The sequence below is a fragment of the Phytophthora sojae genome (assembly GCF_000149755.1).
Source record: "Phytophthora sojae unplaced genomic scaffold PHYSOscaffold_18, whole genome shotgun sequence".
NCBI lineage: Eukaryota > Oomycota > Peronosporomycetes > Peronosporales > Peronosporaceae > Phytophthora > Phytophthora sojae.
The window spans coordinates 65,006-80,738 of record NW_009258132.1 but is presented as its reverse complement, the minus strand read 5'-3'; the positions used below and the strand labels follow the sequence as shown (position 1 = coordinate 80,738).

Here is a 15,733-nt window from a genome sequence, read left to right as displayed (position 1 = left end):
GTCGGTCAAGCCGAGTGAAGTTCTGCGTGTCTGTCCAGTTTTGTATCAGGACGAGGATCCCTAGCCCTCGTTACCCATCTGTTGGCTATAAATAGAGTATAAAGCTCTGTTATTGGCTGAAACGGCATCTCCCTCCTGTGCTCTATTTTGGCCAATTACCGATGCCGTATCCATCATCTTCAAGTGCTGCAATCATTTGACAACCATCATGCGGACACTCATCGTCGGTGGCGGCTTGACGGGCGCGGCGCTGGCCCGCCTGCTGCGCGACGCCAGGCAGGCGGCGCAGGTGGTGCTCTGGGACCGCAACAGCATCCTCGGTGGGCGCGTCATGGCCAGGTAGACGCGCGCGCTGCGTTGAGGAGGGGGGGGGGAGGTAGATCCAATGATTTACACCAAGTCTGGATGATACTGTAGGTCGTTCCCCAAGCAGCGCGACGTGCACGTGGACATGGGGGCGCAGTACTGGACGCCGCGGACGGATCGCAACGACGACTTCCGCCAGCACCTGACGAAGAGCGGGCACTTGATTGAGTTCGCGGAGAACGAGATCGCCATGGACCCATACCGGGGACCTGTCAAGACGCACCTGGTGTGTCCCGACAGCAACGGCTTCCGCGCCATGGTGGAGGAATTGCTGCAGGGTGGGCCTGCGCTGGTAGAGGGAGGTGGGGTTGAGGAAGGGTAAGGTGCTAACTTGTTGTTCTTGCTGGTGTTGTGCTTGTAGGGACGGAGACGAAGCTCTCGACCCACTTGGAGAGCTTTGAGGTGCTGGATGACAAGCGCATCCGGGTGACCACGAGCGAGGGCAAGGAGGAGATCGTGAACGAGTTGGTGCTGACTTGCCCCATCCCGAATGTGAGATCCTTGCTAACTTTTTGGGAGTTTCTTTCGTGCCGTCCAACGCGGAGTTGACTAAAGTAAAGTTTACGGGACGATGTGTGTTTACCCCCAGATTCTGTCCATTCTCAAGAAGAGCACGTCGTTCAACGTCGCGCCGGAGATTTTGCGATCCTTGGAAGGCGTCACGTACTCCCAGCGGTTCGCTGCAGCCTACGTTTTTGACAAGGAGGCGGCTGCGGCGGTGGAGGAGCTCGGGTGGACGGCCAGGTACGTCTCTGGCGAAGAGAGCGACGTCGTCCGCTTCGTGTGTTGGGACCACCTCAAAAAGCAGTCGAAGGACCAGCCTCACCCATCGCTGATCGTGCACACGTCGGTGGGCTTCGGGTCCACCTTCATGGACGATACTCGCCACAACGACGAGATCCTCGCCATCATTACCAAATCGCTTCGAGAGATTCTACCGTCGCTGCCTGTTCAGCAAGACGCGCGTCTGCACCGCTGGCGGTAAGTCTGCTGTCCTTAGCATTGTTACCGATCTGCCGCTGGTGCCAACTAACGAGATGTTGTTGGCCTGTGCCCAGTATTTCGCAGGTGAGGGTGCCGTACCACGACCCGAGCATCGCCGAAGGAGAGGAGCCGCTATCGGCTCTGGTGCTCAGCGCCAACCCACGCATCATCGTGGCCGGCGACAGCTTCCGAGGGTCGAACTTCGACAACTGTCTCGTGTCCGCCAAGGCCGCCGCCAACCTGCTGCAGGGCGGCAGCTCGCTCTAAAACTTTGCTTCTTTTTACAGGTCACGTGCCACTGAGATGAAGTTTACTACATGTCCAAAGTGAAGCCATGTCACCGACGGCTTATCCCAATCGAGCGAGCTTTCTCAAACTAGAACAAGAAAGAAAAGTTTCTCCTCCTCGCTGTCGCACGAGAATCCAGACACAGATTCGCTCTTCATTCATTCATTCATCAGGCCAGCAAGCATTGCGTGGAAGAAGCTCTGAGCTCAAGCAAGCTCATCATACAATTTGGTGTACCGCGTACACAAACCGGGCATAGTGAAACCCCGTCGAAAAATATCAGAGCCTTATCCTATCCACAGCACCCGCGCTCTGGCAGGCAGGTTGGTTTCCTCGTGACAGGCGGCGGCTATGGATCTCCCGGAGCTGAAAGGTAGGGCGCTTCTCGCTCTGCGTGTTGCCGGGTAGAGGTCCTCGACGTCTCACGCTGTGGTTGCTGCTCTACCGAAGGTTATCTGCGCAAGAAGTCGCGCCACGATCGATGGCAGCGCAGATACTTTGAAGCCACCACGCACTACCTCACATACTACAAGGTAGAATACCCACGCAATTGGTAGAACGCTCTACAACAGTCTAACCTGCCCGTACTACTATGTAGAACCGGGAGAGTGAGAAGCTGCTGGCCTGCATCGACCTGTGGCGCACACAGACCATCGACTTTAACCCCGCGGACGGAGACAAGCTCGAGTTCTCCATCGCCATCGGCGAGCAGTCGTACCTGCTCAAGGCCGACAGTCAGGACGACGCCGCACGTTGGGTCAAGGGCCTGCAGGCGCGGCAGCACCGGCCCGAGGGCACGCCCTCCGAGGTCTTCAGTCTGCGCAGCGAGCACATGGACGCCGAGAGCGACGCGTCCAGCGAGTACGGCGGCCGACGACCCCGAGGCACGTCCTCGGACTCGGGCAGTCGGCGCTCGTCCCTGTCTTTGTCGTACGTCGAGACGCAGAACCCCGTGGTCCCCAACGCCAACGCCCTCGCGCGGCTCTCGCTGTCGCACGCCGACGCCCCGAATCCCGTCGTGCCGAACGCCAACCTGATCGCCCGTGCGTCGTTCTCCCATGCCGACGCGCCCAATCCAGTGGCCCCGAGTGCCAACAACACTGCCGCCGCTGCTGCTGCAGCTGGACCAAAGTATCCGATGGTGAATACCAACCAACAGGTCACGCGGTCGACGGTGACGACGACTGCCGCTGGAAAACCGCAGGACGAAGAGAATCCAGCTGCGGAGGCGCCGTGCTGTGCGCCGTGCTCGATCATGTAAATTGCGACGACAACAAGAGGCGATTGGTTGCCTCCTTTTTCCTTCTTCTCCTTCTTTCGACGACGGCGCAAGAGCTGGAGGGTATCGGTCGATCTGGCCGTGGTTTTGTCCTGACTCTCTCGCTACCTGGTGCGACCTGCCTGCCCATTTCTGCCTGCCGAGCCGTCTTTTGTAGACCGTATCAACTCCATCGAGCCGGTGCCTCCTGCCCATGGGGGATCACCGTAGCTGGCTATTAAATATACTGACGAACGACAGGCAACGCCGTGGGATTTATTGCAGCACCATGCCTGGTGCGGCGTACCATCCAAAGCTCCAAAGACTGTGGTATAAATCGTCGAGTTCCTTTCCTCTCTTTATATCGTTCTGCGGTCCGTTAGCATGATCCTGTTGCCGTTGAAGTTGTCAACCAGAGCTCCGGGTGTACCCTAATATGGGTACATTTGTGTATTCACACATAATCGCTCGACACGACATAAGACAGAAGGCCACCGCCAGAAGCAAGCGCAGTCAGCCATGGGCAGCTCCGATGGTGCGTCCCCGCAGCCTCCGAGACTCTGTTGACAGCCGCGCCGCCTCCTCACTGAACTCTCCTATGCTCTGCCACACTCCGTGCGTCTCTGTGGGTCGCTCCGTGCAGAGGACGAGCGCAAGAAGCGCAGCATCAACGAGATGTTCGGCGACGAGGACTCGGACGACTCTGGCGACGAGCAGATCCCCCGCAGTACGTGCCTCCCCCTCCCACGCGATAGAGCAGACGCTCCTCTCTCCATCATGTCGAAATCTGACGAAAACGCGTGTTTCTGCCTGCTCTGCGCCATTTTCGACAGCCACGACCGCCACTACGGCGGACGCCTCGGGGTATTTTTGACACATATTTTCGACAAGTGTCGATAACACCTCCGTAGTACTAACGTGATATTATTCCTTTAAACAACTATTGCTACCTGCAGGCTCTTCGGCTCGGACTCGGAGAGCGACGACGAGGAGCAGAAGCCCGTGAAGCGCGAGGCGTCGCCGCCCCCCAAGCGTGTCAAAAAGTCCCGGGACGACGATGCCGGCCGCCCCAAGCGCCGCGACGACGGAGACGAGTACGACTCGGGCGAGGAGGCTGTGGCCACCAAGGAGGACGACGACTTCATCGACGGGGACGACGACCTGGCCGACGTGCTGGGCGAGTACGACGACGACCGCCAGCAGTTCGACGACGAGCGGCCGCTCGGGGACGAGCCCGAGCAGACGCAGCAGCAGAAGGACGACTTCTTCGACCGGACCCTCAAGTCCCTCAAGACGGGCCGTTCCCGCACCAAGCTCAGTCTGTCGCCGCAGGAGATGGAGCAGATCACGCAGGAGGTGCTCTACCGCATGGATAAGGCCTACGCGGACGACCTGGCCAGCATCGCCGAGCGCCGCCCGGCCCTGGAGAAGATCAAGTTCGTGGACAGCGCTCTGCATGTGCTGCGCAAGCTGCAGTTCCAGCCCATGCTGCTGGACTTCGACCTGCTCACGGTATGGGGTTTTGGTGGTGAGGTTGGTGGGGGTTGGAGTGTAAGGCTAATGATTGTGAGTTGTTGTCGTTGTTGTGCGAACAGATCGTGAAGAAGTGGATTCAGCCGCTGGAGGACGGCTCGCTGCCGAATGTCGGCCTGCGTACCAAGATGCTCGAGATGGTCAGCAAGATGCCAGGTATGTTGTCTACAAAATGCATCGCAGAAATTGGTCTTGTGGGTACTTAAAATGATGTGGATTTCGTTTTATGCAGTGTTCAAGGAGCACTTGAAGCGTAGTGGTCTTGGCAAGGTAGTGATGCTCTTGATGAAGCACCCGCAAGAGGTAAGCGATAAATGAGCGTGCTTCGTAAATGTGTGCTGGATGCTAACGACGTGTACCTGTGACAGACCCCAGAAAACAAGGAGCTTTGCCGCAGTCTGGTGGAGCGTTGGAGCCGTGCAGTTTTCAACAAGACGCTGGACTTCTCCAAGCTGGCCGAGCTGGAGGCTGAAAAGGCCGAGAACGAGATGTACCGCCGTCGCGAGCGCGCGTAAGTTCGCTCTCATTCATCAATAGTATGTTGTCTTTTTGATTCTGACGTGCTGGATGTCGATACAGGCGAAAGCATAAGAAGGCCAAGAACAAAGCACACGCCGGCGATCGTGGTGCCAACGTTTTCAACGGTCGCAGTGGTGGCAATAACGACGTGAAGGCCGATCCGTCAGAGCGCGCTGAGCTGCCCGAGCAACTGCACATTGACTTTTTGCTCCGTCCTCAGTCCAAGGTGGACATGAATTCGGTGCAGTCCAAGAAGGCAGACCCTGATTCACGTAAGGCCCGTCTGGCCAAGCGCATGCAGGAGATTGCTAGGCCCGGCAGGAAGAGCAAGCGGGCCATGGGCGTCAGCATTGAGGGAAGATAAACAGCCCGAGTCAGCAGCGACCTTGCCATCCCTGTGGTTGGTACGGACAGGAGCCGATGCGATTCCGATCCTGTAACATGTGTGCCACTTGGTAGTCGTCGATTTCTTTGCATTTTTGCATACACGCTCCTGATGCCCGCAACATTTGCCTCCTCCGTTTTGCATCGGCATTACTAACTTCTTGTTGCCATCGAGCTCTGCGATGTACGGCAGTGTATTGTGCGATTGTTGTGCGATGGTGTTAGCGATGAAACACCCAGAAAGCTTCGAGCTGGAACCGACGCATGGGCACTGACATGTTCGGTGCTGGATGAAAATAGTTGCGTGGAGCCCACAGTTGACGAGCCGGCATGGTGAGCAAGCAGCTGCGCCGGCATCAGACTGCAGGCGGCGAAGCTACTGGCGCGGAGGGGAACGTCAGCAGTAGCCACGAAGCAGTACTAGAGCACCAGTGTGGATTGAATCGGCTTGGAGAAGACGAGAAAACAAGACGTAAGAAGGCGAGACGAGATAGTGACAGCACTGGGGACGACGAAGAGAATGACGAAGAGGGCGAACGCGAGGACTTGCTTGAATGTCCTACTCGCTACGGGAATCAACTTGGTGATCTACCGGACTCTGAGCGTGTGTTTCCTGCACCGACAAGCCATGTTGCCTCGCTTAATCGCGAGCTGAAGGCCCTGGAGACACGATACTTCCGAACTCGACTGAACCTGGAAAAGGCCACGGAGAAGGTGAGTGCTGCAGTTCGCATTGTATTGAATCACAGCTATGATCGGTACTCAAGTTCCTTACTTATTTTATTCCCCAGAATGATCAGCTTCGTCGGGAGATGAAGAAGGTAATAGGACAGAGTACAAAACAGGAGCGCGAGATTTCCAAGCTACGACACCTTGTACGTATGTATACATGTTTGCTGGTTGGAGAATGATAATAGTTAATGCTCCGGTTTTCAGATTGACCGCATCCAAGCTGAGCGTAAGCAGCTCGAGCAGCAGGCCATCAGCAACAGGGACTACGCCAAGAAGATCGAGCATCGCTTTTTCATGGGCACCAAAGGCCAGTCGCTAGCTCAGTGCAACCTCGAGCTCAGCTCCCGGTTACGAGCTCTGCAGGATACCCTCAAGAAAAAGGATCAGGCGTTGATGCAAACTGAGCAGGAACGTGATGAAGCGCGCGATAAACTTGCAGTCGTCCAACGCGCTCTGGACACGAGGCTCGAGTCGTACCAGCTGAACGGCAGCTTGCATACAGGCCTGCTCTTCGAGATCTCAAAGCTGCAAGACCATAGTGAGGCGTTAGCTCTGCAACTCGCACAGGAGCGGAAGCAAATGTCAGCGCTGGGGGGCCAACTGAAGAAGTCGCAGAAGCGCGAGGAAGAGCTGGAGGATGCGCGAACAGTTCGGGAGACCTGGATAGCAACAATGGAGAAGGAACGTGCTGCGCTCGACGAAAAGCTGGCTCAGCTGTCTGGTGACGTGCAGACCGCAGCGTGTGAAAAGGCTACACTACTCCGCTTTATCCACGAGCAAGCTGAGGCCAAGTTCCAACTGGAAGCTCGACTCAAGGACGAGCAGGCGCAACGGCGCCAGGAAATTGAGAGGGCGCAGCACGCGCTTAAGCTCTGGGAGGGGGAAATACAGCAGCTCAAGGCCAGTTTGCAGTCTGCTCGACAGGATTCTGAACGGCAGCGAGAGGAATTCGATCGCGTCATGGCCACACTGCGAGAGCAGCAGGAGGTCAACTCGAAGCAGCGAGCACGGGAGGCAGAGATGAAACTGGAGCTGGAACGGCTTGAAGGTGCTCGAAAGAAGTGCGAGGATGATTTCTTAGCAGCTAAAGACGTTTGTCGCGAGCTTCAGTCTACTGTCGAACAGCACGAGGAAACTGGACGCCAGCTGCGCTCAGAGATCGACGCACTAGAGACAACTCGACGCGAGTTGCTTGGACAGATCGAGACGAAGCAAGCTGAGGAGCGTGCTCTTCGTAAGGCGATGGAGGGCGCTCTCCAAGACTTGGCGGCTCTGTCCAAGCAGCGGAACGATGCAGCGAAGGCCATGAGCGAAGCTGTGACGATTAGCGCGTCTTCGCTTGAAGAACAGCAAGCGCTGGAGCGCCAGGTGGAGGTGCAGCGCACACAGATCGAGAAGCTCAAGAGTGCCAAGAACCTGCTGCAGAACGCCATGCTGGAGCAACTGGCTGCCCTGCGCAAGCAGTTGCATGTGGAACGCCGCCAGCGCATCGAGGCGGAAGCACGACTCAAGCAGTTGAAGCCCTTTCCAGCTGCTGGATCGAGTGCGCGTCGCGTGGCTTCAGTGCACGAAGGCGAAGAAGCTCGAAGTCCACCGGAGGCAGTGGACTGGGAAGCACCGCAGCCGTTGCCCCCTCCGTCGGCTCCACTGCCATCTCCAGCTCCACTCCCTCTGTATCTGTCCACGGGGCCGCTGAGTCATCGATCGGAGTCGGATTTGCCGACAGCATTGCCTTCACCGTCCTCTTCGTCGTCGTCATCATCTTCCTCTTCCTCTGGAGATGAAGCCGACGTATGCGAAGCCTTAGACTATGAACTTAGCCCCGTCAAAGCTGTGTCCGTCGCCCCGCTGCCAACCGAAGATCAAGCCGAGTCTGAAACAGAAGCACCCATATCGTTGCTGGAGCTAGCAGGAGACATTTGACACGTAAGACTCATGTAAACAACAGCAAAATAAATAACTTTTGAACAGGGACATAGCATCCTGTCTGCCAGCCAACACCATCTACATGGAACACAAGATGTCGCCGTGGAGATAGCCCACGTGCTTGCCTCCCCACGTGAGGGTCACGTCAAATGGGATCGGCTCCGCGTCACAGAGCACGGGGGCTGCGTGCATCATCAGGTCCGACTCCTTGAGGCACAACACGCCCTGGCCGCCGTGGCCCTTCTCCGCTTCGATGCTGATTGCGATGTGCACCCCGCCATTCACTGCCTTGGTGATGGCCGAGTGCGTCACGCCGTTCGCCATCGCCTCCCTCCACGACGCAGTGCGGAAGTTCGTGTAGGCCAGCTGAGACTCCTCGTCGTCGTCCACGCGGGCGCTGGACTGGAAGCCGTTCTGCACCAGGTGAGCGACTTCGTACACCTTGCGCTGGAGAGCATAGACATCCTCAGACGGCAACGGGAAGATGGTTGAGATACTCACGGGCTCCACAGGAACCAGCTCCAATCGACCTGCAGCGAGCGCGGAGAGGCGGTCGTTGGTCATGGCCAAGGGCTGCGCTCCACTCGGCCCAACCGTGAAGTCCGAGTACTGGTTGGGTGTAGTCGTCCTCGAACTCGTGCTGCTACCAGAGCGAAGTCGGCTCTTCCGTAGCACTCGGCCAACCACTTGAGCTATCGATGGCCTCCTTCGGCTCATCGATACCCGACCACTGTGGCGAGACGACTCGCCGCTGCTCGTGGTGCTGTTCGAGTTGATAGCCCCACGACTGCTTTGACTCCGTCTACCTGTTGTCCGACTGCTCGACTGGTTTGACCCATTGCGTGACCCGTGCCCTCGCCAACGGTACCCGGCATTCTGCAGGATAGAACCACCGCCACCACCGTCTCGCTCCTCGTAGGTCCAGATATTCGCATCCAGCTTCACCAGTTTGATCTTGAACTCGTGCACGTCCCTCTTGTCGCGGAGAGCATGGTTGCCCTGGCGTAAATCAGCAATCGCTGCTTCGTCCATGTTGTACGAAAAGAAGCGGTCGATCTCCAGCTCGTAAATACTGCAGACTGGTTTATGTGTAGATGTCACAATCTTTTCACACGACCAGTACTCAACATTTTTCAGGCGCTGCTTCGTGTCACTCAACGAGTGAGCCAAGATGCGGTCCTTGTACGCAGGCGGTGAGTCCCCGACCAGCATTTCCTCGTCTGGTTCACAAAAGAGATCGCGACACGAACGCTCCCCCACCATCGAGAAGGTCGCAGAAACACCGATTTTGCGCGGGAACGACGGCAGGAACCGGATGGGGGGTTCCTCAAACCCTGTGAAGATCTCCTTGGCTTCAATCGATGCACGCAACTCGTCATACCGAAGCACCTCTTGCCACTTGCGACCCGTGTTTTCGGTGACCAAGTCGGACTTAGCCAAAAGATCCCTGACCTTCTTGTGGTGACCACGAGCAAACGGCACGAAATGACCGCTGGATCCCAGTCGATCTATCGCACGCTGCTTGTTGCCTGAAGCAGACGACGCTTGACGTCCGTCTGGAGACTGGGCTGGGAGCTGGTCGTTCAGGAAAGAAACCCAGTTGCTGGGGTTGTAAGCCTTTTCGGGTTCTTGGACTGAATTAACCCCTTCATGAATAATAATCGCCAGGCTGTCGGGGTCTCGATCGTCCAAAAACGGTGTGAGCAGACCTGGTCGCCGCGGAGGTCGATCAATTGGTGACTTGAGCACTGTGAAGGGGAGGTCGTCCTCGCAGGAAGTAAACACTTCCTCATAAATACTGTCACCACTTGCTGAAGACGAAGCTGCGGCACTGCTACGCTGAGCATCCCAACTCTCGCTGCCTTCCTCCAGAATAATACTGTCGTGCTGGAAGTCTCCTGACTTTTTGTTGCTCTTTCCCTCAATTTTGCGGATCGCCTTGATCTGGGCTTCGATCGCGGAGTCAGTTGCTCTCTTTAGACATTCAGCCTTGTACGCTTGATCAATGGATGCAGCTAGAGTAGAAGTCGACATGTCGACGTCGTAGTTCAGGTTGCCCGAGAGAATCGTGTGGTGGTACAGATTCGGAAAGTCCACAGCGGCGCGGTCCGCATCCATTCCGAACGAGTGGATGAGGCTAGACGCCACTGCGTGCTTCGTTAACAAGTCGTTGTCCACTGGTCGGTAGAGTCGCTGGGAGCTGTTGCTGAGTGAAGTACCAAGGTTGCACGAGACGAATGCGATGGACGCATCGAAATAGCGGATGGGGATACCCACGACCTCATTGAACGTCTTCCGCTGGGCCCAGATTCGCCCATCGGCTGCTTGAAACTTGGCATTGCCACTGGCATCATCGGCATTATTTACAAACACAATTTGACACACCGACGCCTGATAAAATCATGCAAAAACACATCAGTCAAGTAACAGAGAGTGAAGCGTATCAAGCCCGTGCACAAAACTTACATCTTGAACGTGGCCTCGCACCGCCGTGCCAGCAATTGAAGTGATGGAACGGTAGGCTGTCGGGTAATTCACTTGAAGGAGGTATCCTCGGATCACCTGCTCGATCGTCTGCACCTCGACACAGTGCTGGAGCGAGAACACATACAAATCCTTCCCTGGCGGGATCCAGTCGTGCAGGTTGGCCGGACACGGCGTCCAGTTCATATCGAATGTAGTCACGAAGATGCTCGCCGTTCCCATGTGATGCCGCTCCTGCTCGCGCATCCGCACCGACTGGCGCAGCAGGTCCTCCGAGAGCTTGCTGTTCTTAGTGGACGAGCCGGCGTTACTCACCCACGGCTCGCGCACGTGGCGCACCACCCAGATGTGGAACTTGCCGTAGATGACGGCGTTGATGAAGCCCTGCAGCGGCACGATCGTGGCGTGCAGCAGGTCCAGCGTGAAGGACGTGTTGCCCGAGAAGGTGGCGTACGCGCGATCCACGACGGCTGGCAGCCAGCACAGGATGAAGCCCGAGATGTAGACCGTGAGGTTGTGCACCACGGCGTAGTACGCGTCGTTGGCGTCGTCGTTCTCGTACGTCTTGAGGCGCTTCTTCATGTTGATCTTGACTAGCACGAGAAACACCGTCAGGGCGATGCCGCCGGCGATGACCCAGAAGTAGAGCACGCCGAACATCCACCAGAGCTCCTCCGTCTTGTCGTCCTCGACCACGACCCAGCACCAGAGGCCGGCGTCGCCGAACTTGTTGAAGATGAGGCAAATGGACGGGATACCCAGCGTGAAGAGCATCGTGCTGACGATGTACCACTTGATCTTCTTCATGAGCATCTGCTGGTCCTCGCCCATGCACACCCAGCGGTACAAATTCAGCGCCATGATGAAGTTCCACGCGATCGGCGCGCCATCCCCGAACGTGATGACTGCAAAATAACAACATATTAGTAAATAAATAAATAACAGCACTGTAGTATGATATGGTAGAGCATACTGAAGGCCTGGATCTTGCAGATGGGCGTCACGGGTTCTCCTGCGTCCTGGTCGAAGGTCTCGGTGGGGAGGACGCCGAACGCTCGGCCCGTGGCGCCAAAGAGGTCCTAATAAGGTAGAATAGAGTAGCGTGTTAGCAGGTAGATTAAAAGGTAGAGCGGGAGGGTAGAATGCGGCCGCCCTACCAGGTAGGCGATGATGTGGATGAGCTCCTTGGTGACGTCCAGGTGGTGGGCCGACGCCGCGTAGAGCGACAGCGACTTGGCCTTGAGGCGGCGCGCGTACCAGTAGCGGCCGATGATGTAGAAGGCGCCGATGATGGACAGCACGGAGGACGTGGCCGACGCCACCGTCTGGTAGTGCTGGTGGCGCGCCTCCACCGACGACGACGGTGTGCCCATGGGCGCGCGGGCGAGCGGGAGTGTTGGTCGCTGCTGCCTCCCAAAGGCTCAATTGCGAAGTGGACTGTGAAATGGGAAGAAGCTTTTCGGCCAATCCCGTCTGCTGAGACCGCCGAGAGTGGGATCCAAGCGTCCCGTCTCTTGCTCGGCAGTCTCCACGCGACCTGCACCATCATGCTTGCTTGACCATGGTGACCATGGTCAAGCTGCTCTGACTTGCTCTTCAGTCTTCTGGCCGCTTTCCTGCTGCTGGTTGCAACAAGTTTGCTGGGCGATCGCATGGCGGCGCTTTTTCCGCTGTTTTAGTATGGCGAGTAAAGCGTCGAAATGGCTGTTGTCGCTCTCAGTCTGGTTTAACACGAGCTTGAACATCCGCTCGCTGGAGCCTTGAAGCTGGTGGGCGCCGGACCCGGCTAAGCGCAGCGCTTGCACCAAATCGAGAGCCACATCACAGCCCGGGAGGCAAGGAAGGGAGGAATTACCATGATCCAGTAGAAAAGTACTGGATCGTCCCCCAGGCCGACAGCCATTTTCTTCATACAGTAAAAAAATCCTAAGTACGCCCGGCACGTCACTTGCAAACCTATCAACCATTTATGGGCTAACTTCGAGCTCTCGGTTCATTTGCGGGACACCTGAAATAGATACGTGGGAGGTAAGATTTCGAAGGCTAGTGCTAAATAAAAACCAAGTAGACTTGAATAATAAATAATTCTCTAAAGGGTGATTCACAGCTATATTCTGCTGCATTGTGCAAATGTCCAAGTCAAGAGCAAGAAACCCCCCAAACTACGGCTCTGCTCGCTTTTCACTCGACGTGTCTGATCTCGAAGTTGCCAAGGAGTTGGGACTACTCAGGGACGATGTTGCAGTCGAGTCGACGAACTCGACAAGCTCAACGTATGGCTTGGCCTACCAGCTCCGAGAGAATATTGCCAATTCAGTCATTCTTCACAAAAAGCAGTCCACAGCAAGTGCAAAGATTTGGCTGTGAGGTGCGGCTTCCAGATTTTTGTGAAGCAAACCAGTGTGAAGGCCGACAACTCCGGTAATGCGAAATTTGCGTACAAGGCGCTCAATGTAACGCAATATTTCGACCGGACTACACCAGCTGCCCAACTCACGTGTCCGTTTTTCGTGAATGTTCACGGGAAATCGGGGAAGTGGAAGATAACCCAGGCAAATTTTGCGCACAATCACCTCAAGTTCGTTGGTAGTGCCAAGAGTCCTTGTGTGGAAGGGTTCATCCCGTTGCCGTCCAAGCCCATGCGGAATACCACGCAGCAGATAAGCAAGCTGACAGCGATTGTCGAGACCGAGATGCTTCCCGCCCACGATGGATCTACGGCTTCTATGTCAGGCGCCGCTATCAGGAATTTTCTGAAATCGAAAGGAGCGGACGTAAGCGCTACATCGGTGTCCAGAATGAAGCCGAAAATTGACGACAAAATTCACGGCGACTTGGTAGAAAGTTACCAAAAAATGCGGGCGTACTTCGAGTTGATGGCGCACAAGAACCCCGGATCAGTTTGGAGAGTGGAAACTGCCGCGGACGGATCGTCGTTTGGTCGAGCGTGCTTCATCCCTAACGCTGGTATTCACATTGCCCAGAACTGCAAAAAGATGGTCGGCTTTGACGGGGTCCACCTTAAAGAAGAAATGCACGAACAGGGCATTTATCTGGTAGCTACCGTGAAAGACTACAACAACCACATCGTTCCAGTTGGACTCACGCTGGTTTCACAAGAGGACAAGGCCAATTGGATTTGGTTCCTGGGAGCATTCAAGGAGGCAGTTGACTGGGAAAAGTTCACGATATTGTCGGATAGACAAAAAGGTCTGCTTCCAGCTGTCGCGACAATTTTCCCAAACGCTGGCCATCGATACTGCCTGCGGCATATCATGGACAACATTAACAGGAAATGTTCCAGATTGTCCCAGGAAGACCGTGCGTGGGTATGCCGAATGGCACGCAGCGACTGTGAAAATGACTATAAGCTGTATCGAAGTGAACTCGCCGTGAACAACCCTGCCGCTGCGAATTTTCTGGACGGAATCGAACGTGCTCACTGGGTGAAGTACGGTTTCCAAGAAAAGTTTAATCTCCCGACTTTCGACGAAATAACCTCAAATTTGTCAGAGCAAGCGAACAACTGGATGGGTAAAGAGCTTCGGACCGCCAAACCCTTGGACGGATTCCACTTGTACTTCTTGAAGCTGAGTCAACTGATGTCCAAAAGGCGACAATTGATTGTAACGTGGACAAAATCTGGCGCACTCTCGGATTTAGTCCCCAAGTTGTTAGAGCGACGTACAGACCGCCAAGCTGCAGCTGATATGTGCGAGTTTACACCCCTTCTCGAGGGTGCGTACAGCGTCTTGTTCAAGGGCCCTGTTGCCATACCAGGATATGTGCACCCAGACCGGGTAGTGGATTTGCCAGCGCTGGAGTGCACGTGCGGCAATTGGCAAGACCAAATGTTCCCTTTTGTCCACGCAGTTTGCGCTGCTTCAAAGGATGGCCGACGAATCGAAGATTTGTATGACGCCAAGCGTATGTCGATCGAGCACTTCCGCGATACGTACACATTCAAATTTCTCCCTTGGCCGACAACAGCAACCTTACAGCGGGACGACACAATTCTTCCTCCACAACTTGAACCCACTCATGAACGGATTGGTAATAGAGGGTTGAAGCCGGGGAAGAGGCCACAACACAAGCGAAAGATTGTGAAAAACGCGCTGTAGGGACAAGAATAAGCTTCGTCGGGCAAAGCCAATTTATACTTTATCGATCTGTATTTTTGACAAATATGCAAGTGTTGCTGAGTCATATTTGGGTAAGGTATATTAAAAATCTAAACCGATAGATCTCTAGTGTTGTGCCCTAAGAACACGCGAGTAAAATATTCGTAAAAATCTCTTAAACTCTAGAAGGAGTAGGAACTCTACGAATGTACCACTCCATGGTACACCCTTTTTGTATAATTTAAGCCGCAATGGTGCAATATGCTACGTTGATCTGCAATCTGAATTTTGCAATTTAACTACGTTAAATTGAGCCAAATCACAACCTGACCTCCGGGCTGAAGTCTACTGTATTTATTTTAAGGCAACACTTAGAATAGAAATAGACTGCGAACTACATTTTCAGCGCTTCGGCAAGCCCCATTCTGCTTTGTGCGCAATGCCACGCCTTAACCCACGACAGCGCCACGCCCGGAACATCCAGCGCCGCCTGGACGGCTCGCTTTAGCGTCTCCGACTGAATCCCGGTATTTCCGCTCATGACGTCAGCGACGAAGACACCGACGAGCAGGAAGAGGAAGAATCATCAGTCGGGGGTGGACTCCGAGAAGAACGACGTAGGGGTGGTGGCCTCTTCGCAAGCAATCGAAGGGCCCAGAGAGGCGTGGATGGGCAGCTATATGAGGTAGAGCGAATATACGCGAAAAGGTGGATCAACGTAAGAGTATATTATCTCATCCGATGGGTTGGGTACCGGGAGCTTACATGGGAACCGGGAAGCCACGTTCCGATGCGCCTGAAGCTACGGTTCGAACGCGAATCGATCGACTTCATCTGGGTCTACCAATCGACAAGAGGGAGACGTCGGACTCGCCATCGACGACCGACACGACGCAGCGCAAGGATCCAGTCTCGCAGAAGTAGGTAGATACGTCTTGATAAATACGCATCACGAACTTAGCAAATACTGTGACAGTAGTTTGTTTTTCGGTCGGCCTGGGGGGCGATCCAGTACTTTTCTACTGGATCATGGTAATTCCTCCAAGGAAGGAGAGCATGCCGGTGGTCTTGCCTGCCCCTCTACGCTCGAACTTCTAGGCGAAGCCTTGGATAAATGCCCTCCTTGACTGCGACGGCA

General features: G+C 55.4%; 6 protein-coding genes across 6 annotated transcripts; 5 read left to right on the top strand and 1 right to left on the bottom strand.

Moving 5' to 3' along the window:
• Positions 1–312: 312 nt before the first annotated feature.
• Positions 313–1,617, top strand: PHYSODRAFT_566553 (hypothetical protein; the record flags this gene model as incomplete). The annotated part of the gene is made up of 5 exons (XM_009541027.1): positions 313–339; positions 418–644; positions 728–858; positions 956–1,347; positions 1,425–1,617. Exons 1-5 carry the CDS (start codon positions 332–334, stop codon positions 1,615–1,617), a joined length of 951 nt encoding a protein of 316 aa, XP_009539322.1. The 5' UTR covers positions 313–331.
• Positions 1,618–1,989: 372 nt separating this feature from the next.
• On the top strand, positions 1,990–2,899 carry PHYSODRAFT_534531 (hypothetical protein; the record flags this gene model as incomplete). The annotated part of the gene is made up of 4 exons (XM_009541026.1): positions 1,990–2,011; positions 2,089–2,171; positions 2,237–2,716; positions 2,771–2,899. 4 exons carry the CDS (start codon positions 1,990–1,992, stop codon positions 2,897–2,899), a joined length of 714 nt encoding a protein of 237 aa, XP_009539321.1.
• Positions 2,900–3,571: 672 nt separating this feature from the next.
• PHYSODRAFT_534567 (hypothetical protein) lies at positions 3,572–5,312 on the top strand (the record flags this gene model as incomplete). The annotated part of the gene is made up of 7 exons (XM_009541025.1): positions 3,572–3,623; positions 3,730–3,760; positions 3,853–4,408; positions 4,492–4,585; positions 4,662–4,732; positions 4,798–4,940; positions 5,009–5,312. 7 exons carry the CDS (start codon positions 3,572–3,574, stop codon positions 5,310–5,312), a joined length of 1,251 nt encoding a protein of 416 aa, XP_009539320.1.
• Positions 5,313–6,144: 832 nt separating this feature from the next.
• PHYSODRAFT_460860 (hypothetical protein) lies at positions 6,145–7,438 on the top strand (the record flags this gene model as incomplete). Its single annotated transcript, XM_009541024.1, has 2 exons — positions 6,145–6,207; positions 6,269–7,438. Coding segments are annotated over 2 exons (1,233 nt in total), but the record flags the coding sequence as incomplete, so codon positions are not given.
• Positions 7,439–8,068: 630 nt separating this feature from the next.
• PHYSODRAFT_534506 (hypothetical protein) lies at positions 8,069–11,847 on the bottom strand (the record flags this gene model as incomplete). The annotated part of the gene is made up of 4 exons (XM_009541023.1): positions 8,069–10,381; positions 10,457–11,379; positions 11,448–11,553; positions 11,632–11,847. 4 exons carry the CDS (start codon positions 11,845–11,847, stop codon positions 8,069–8,071), a joined length of 3,558 nt encoding a protein of 1,185 aa, XP_009539318.1.
• A 1,320-nt stretch (positions 11,848–13,167) lies between these two features.
• Positions 13,168–14,595, top strand: PHYSODRAFT_534461 (hypothetical protein; the record flags this gene model as incomplete). The annotated part of the gene is made up of 2 exons (XM_009541022.1): positions 13,168–13,265; positions 14,070–14,595. 2 exons carry the CDS (start codon positions 13,168–13,170, stop codon positions 14,593–14,595), a joined length of 624 nt encoding a protein of 207 aa, XP_009539317.1.
• Positions 14,596–15,733: the final 1,138 nt, after the last annotated feature.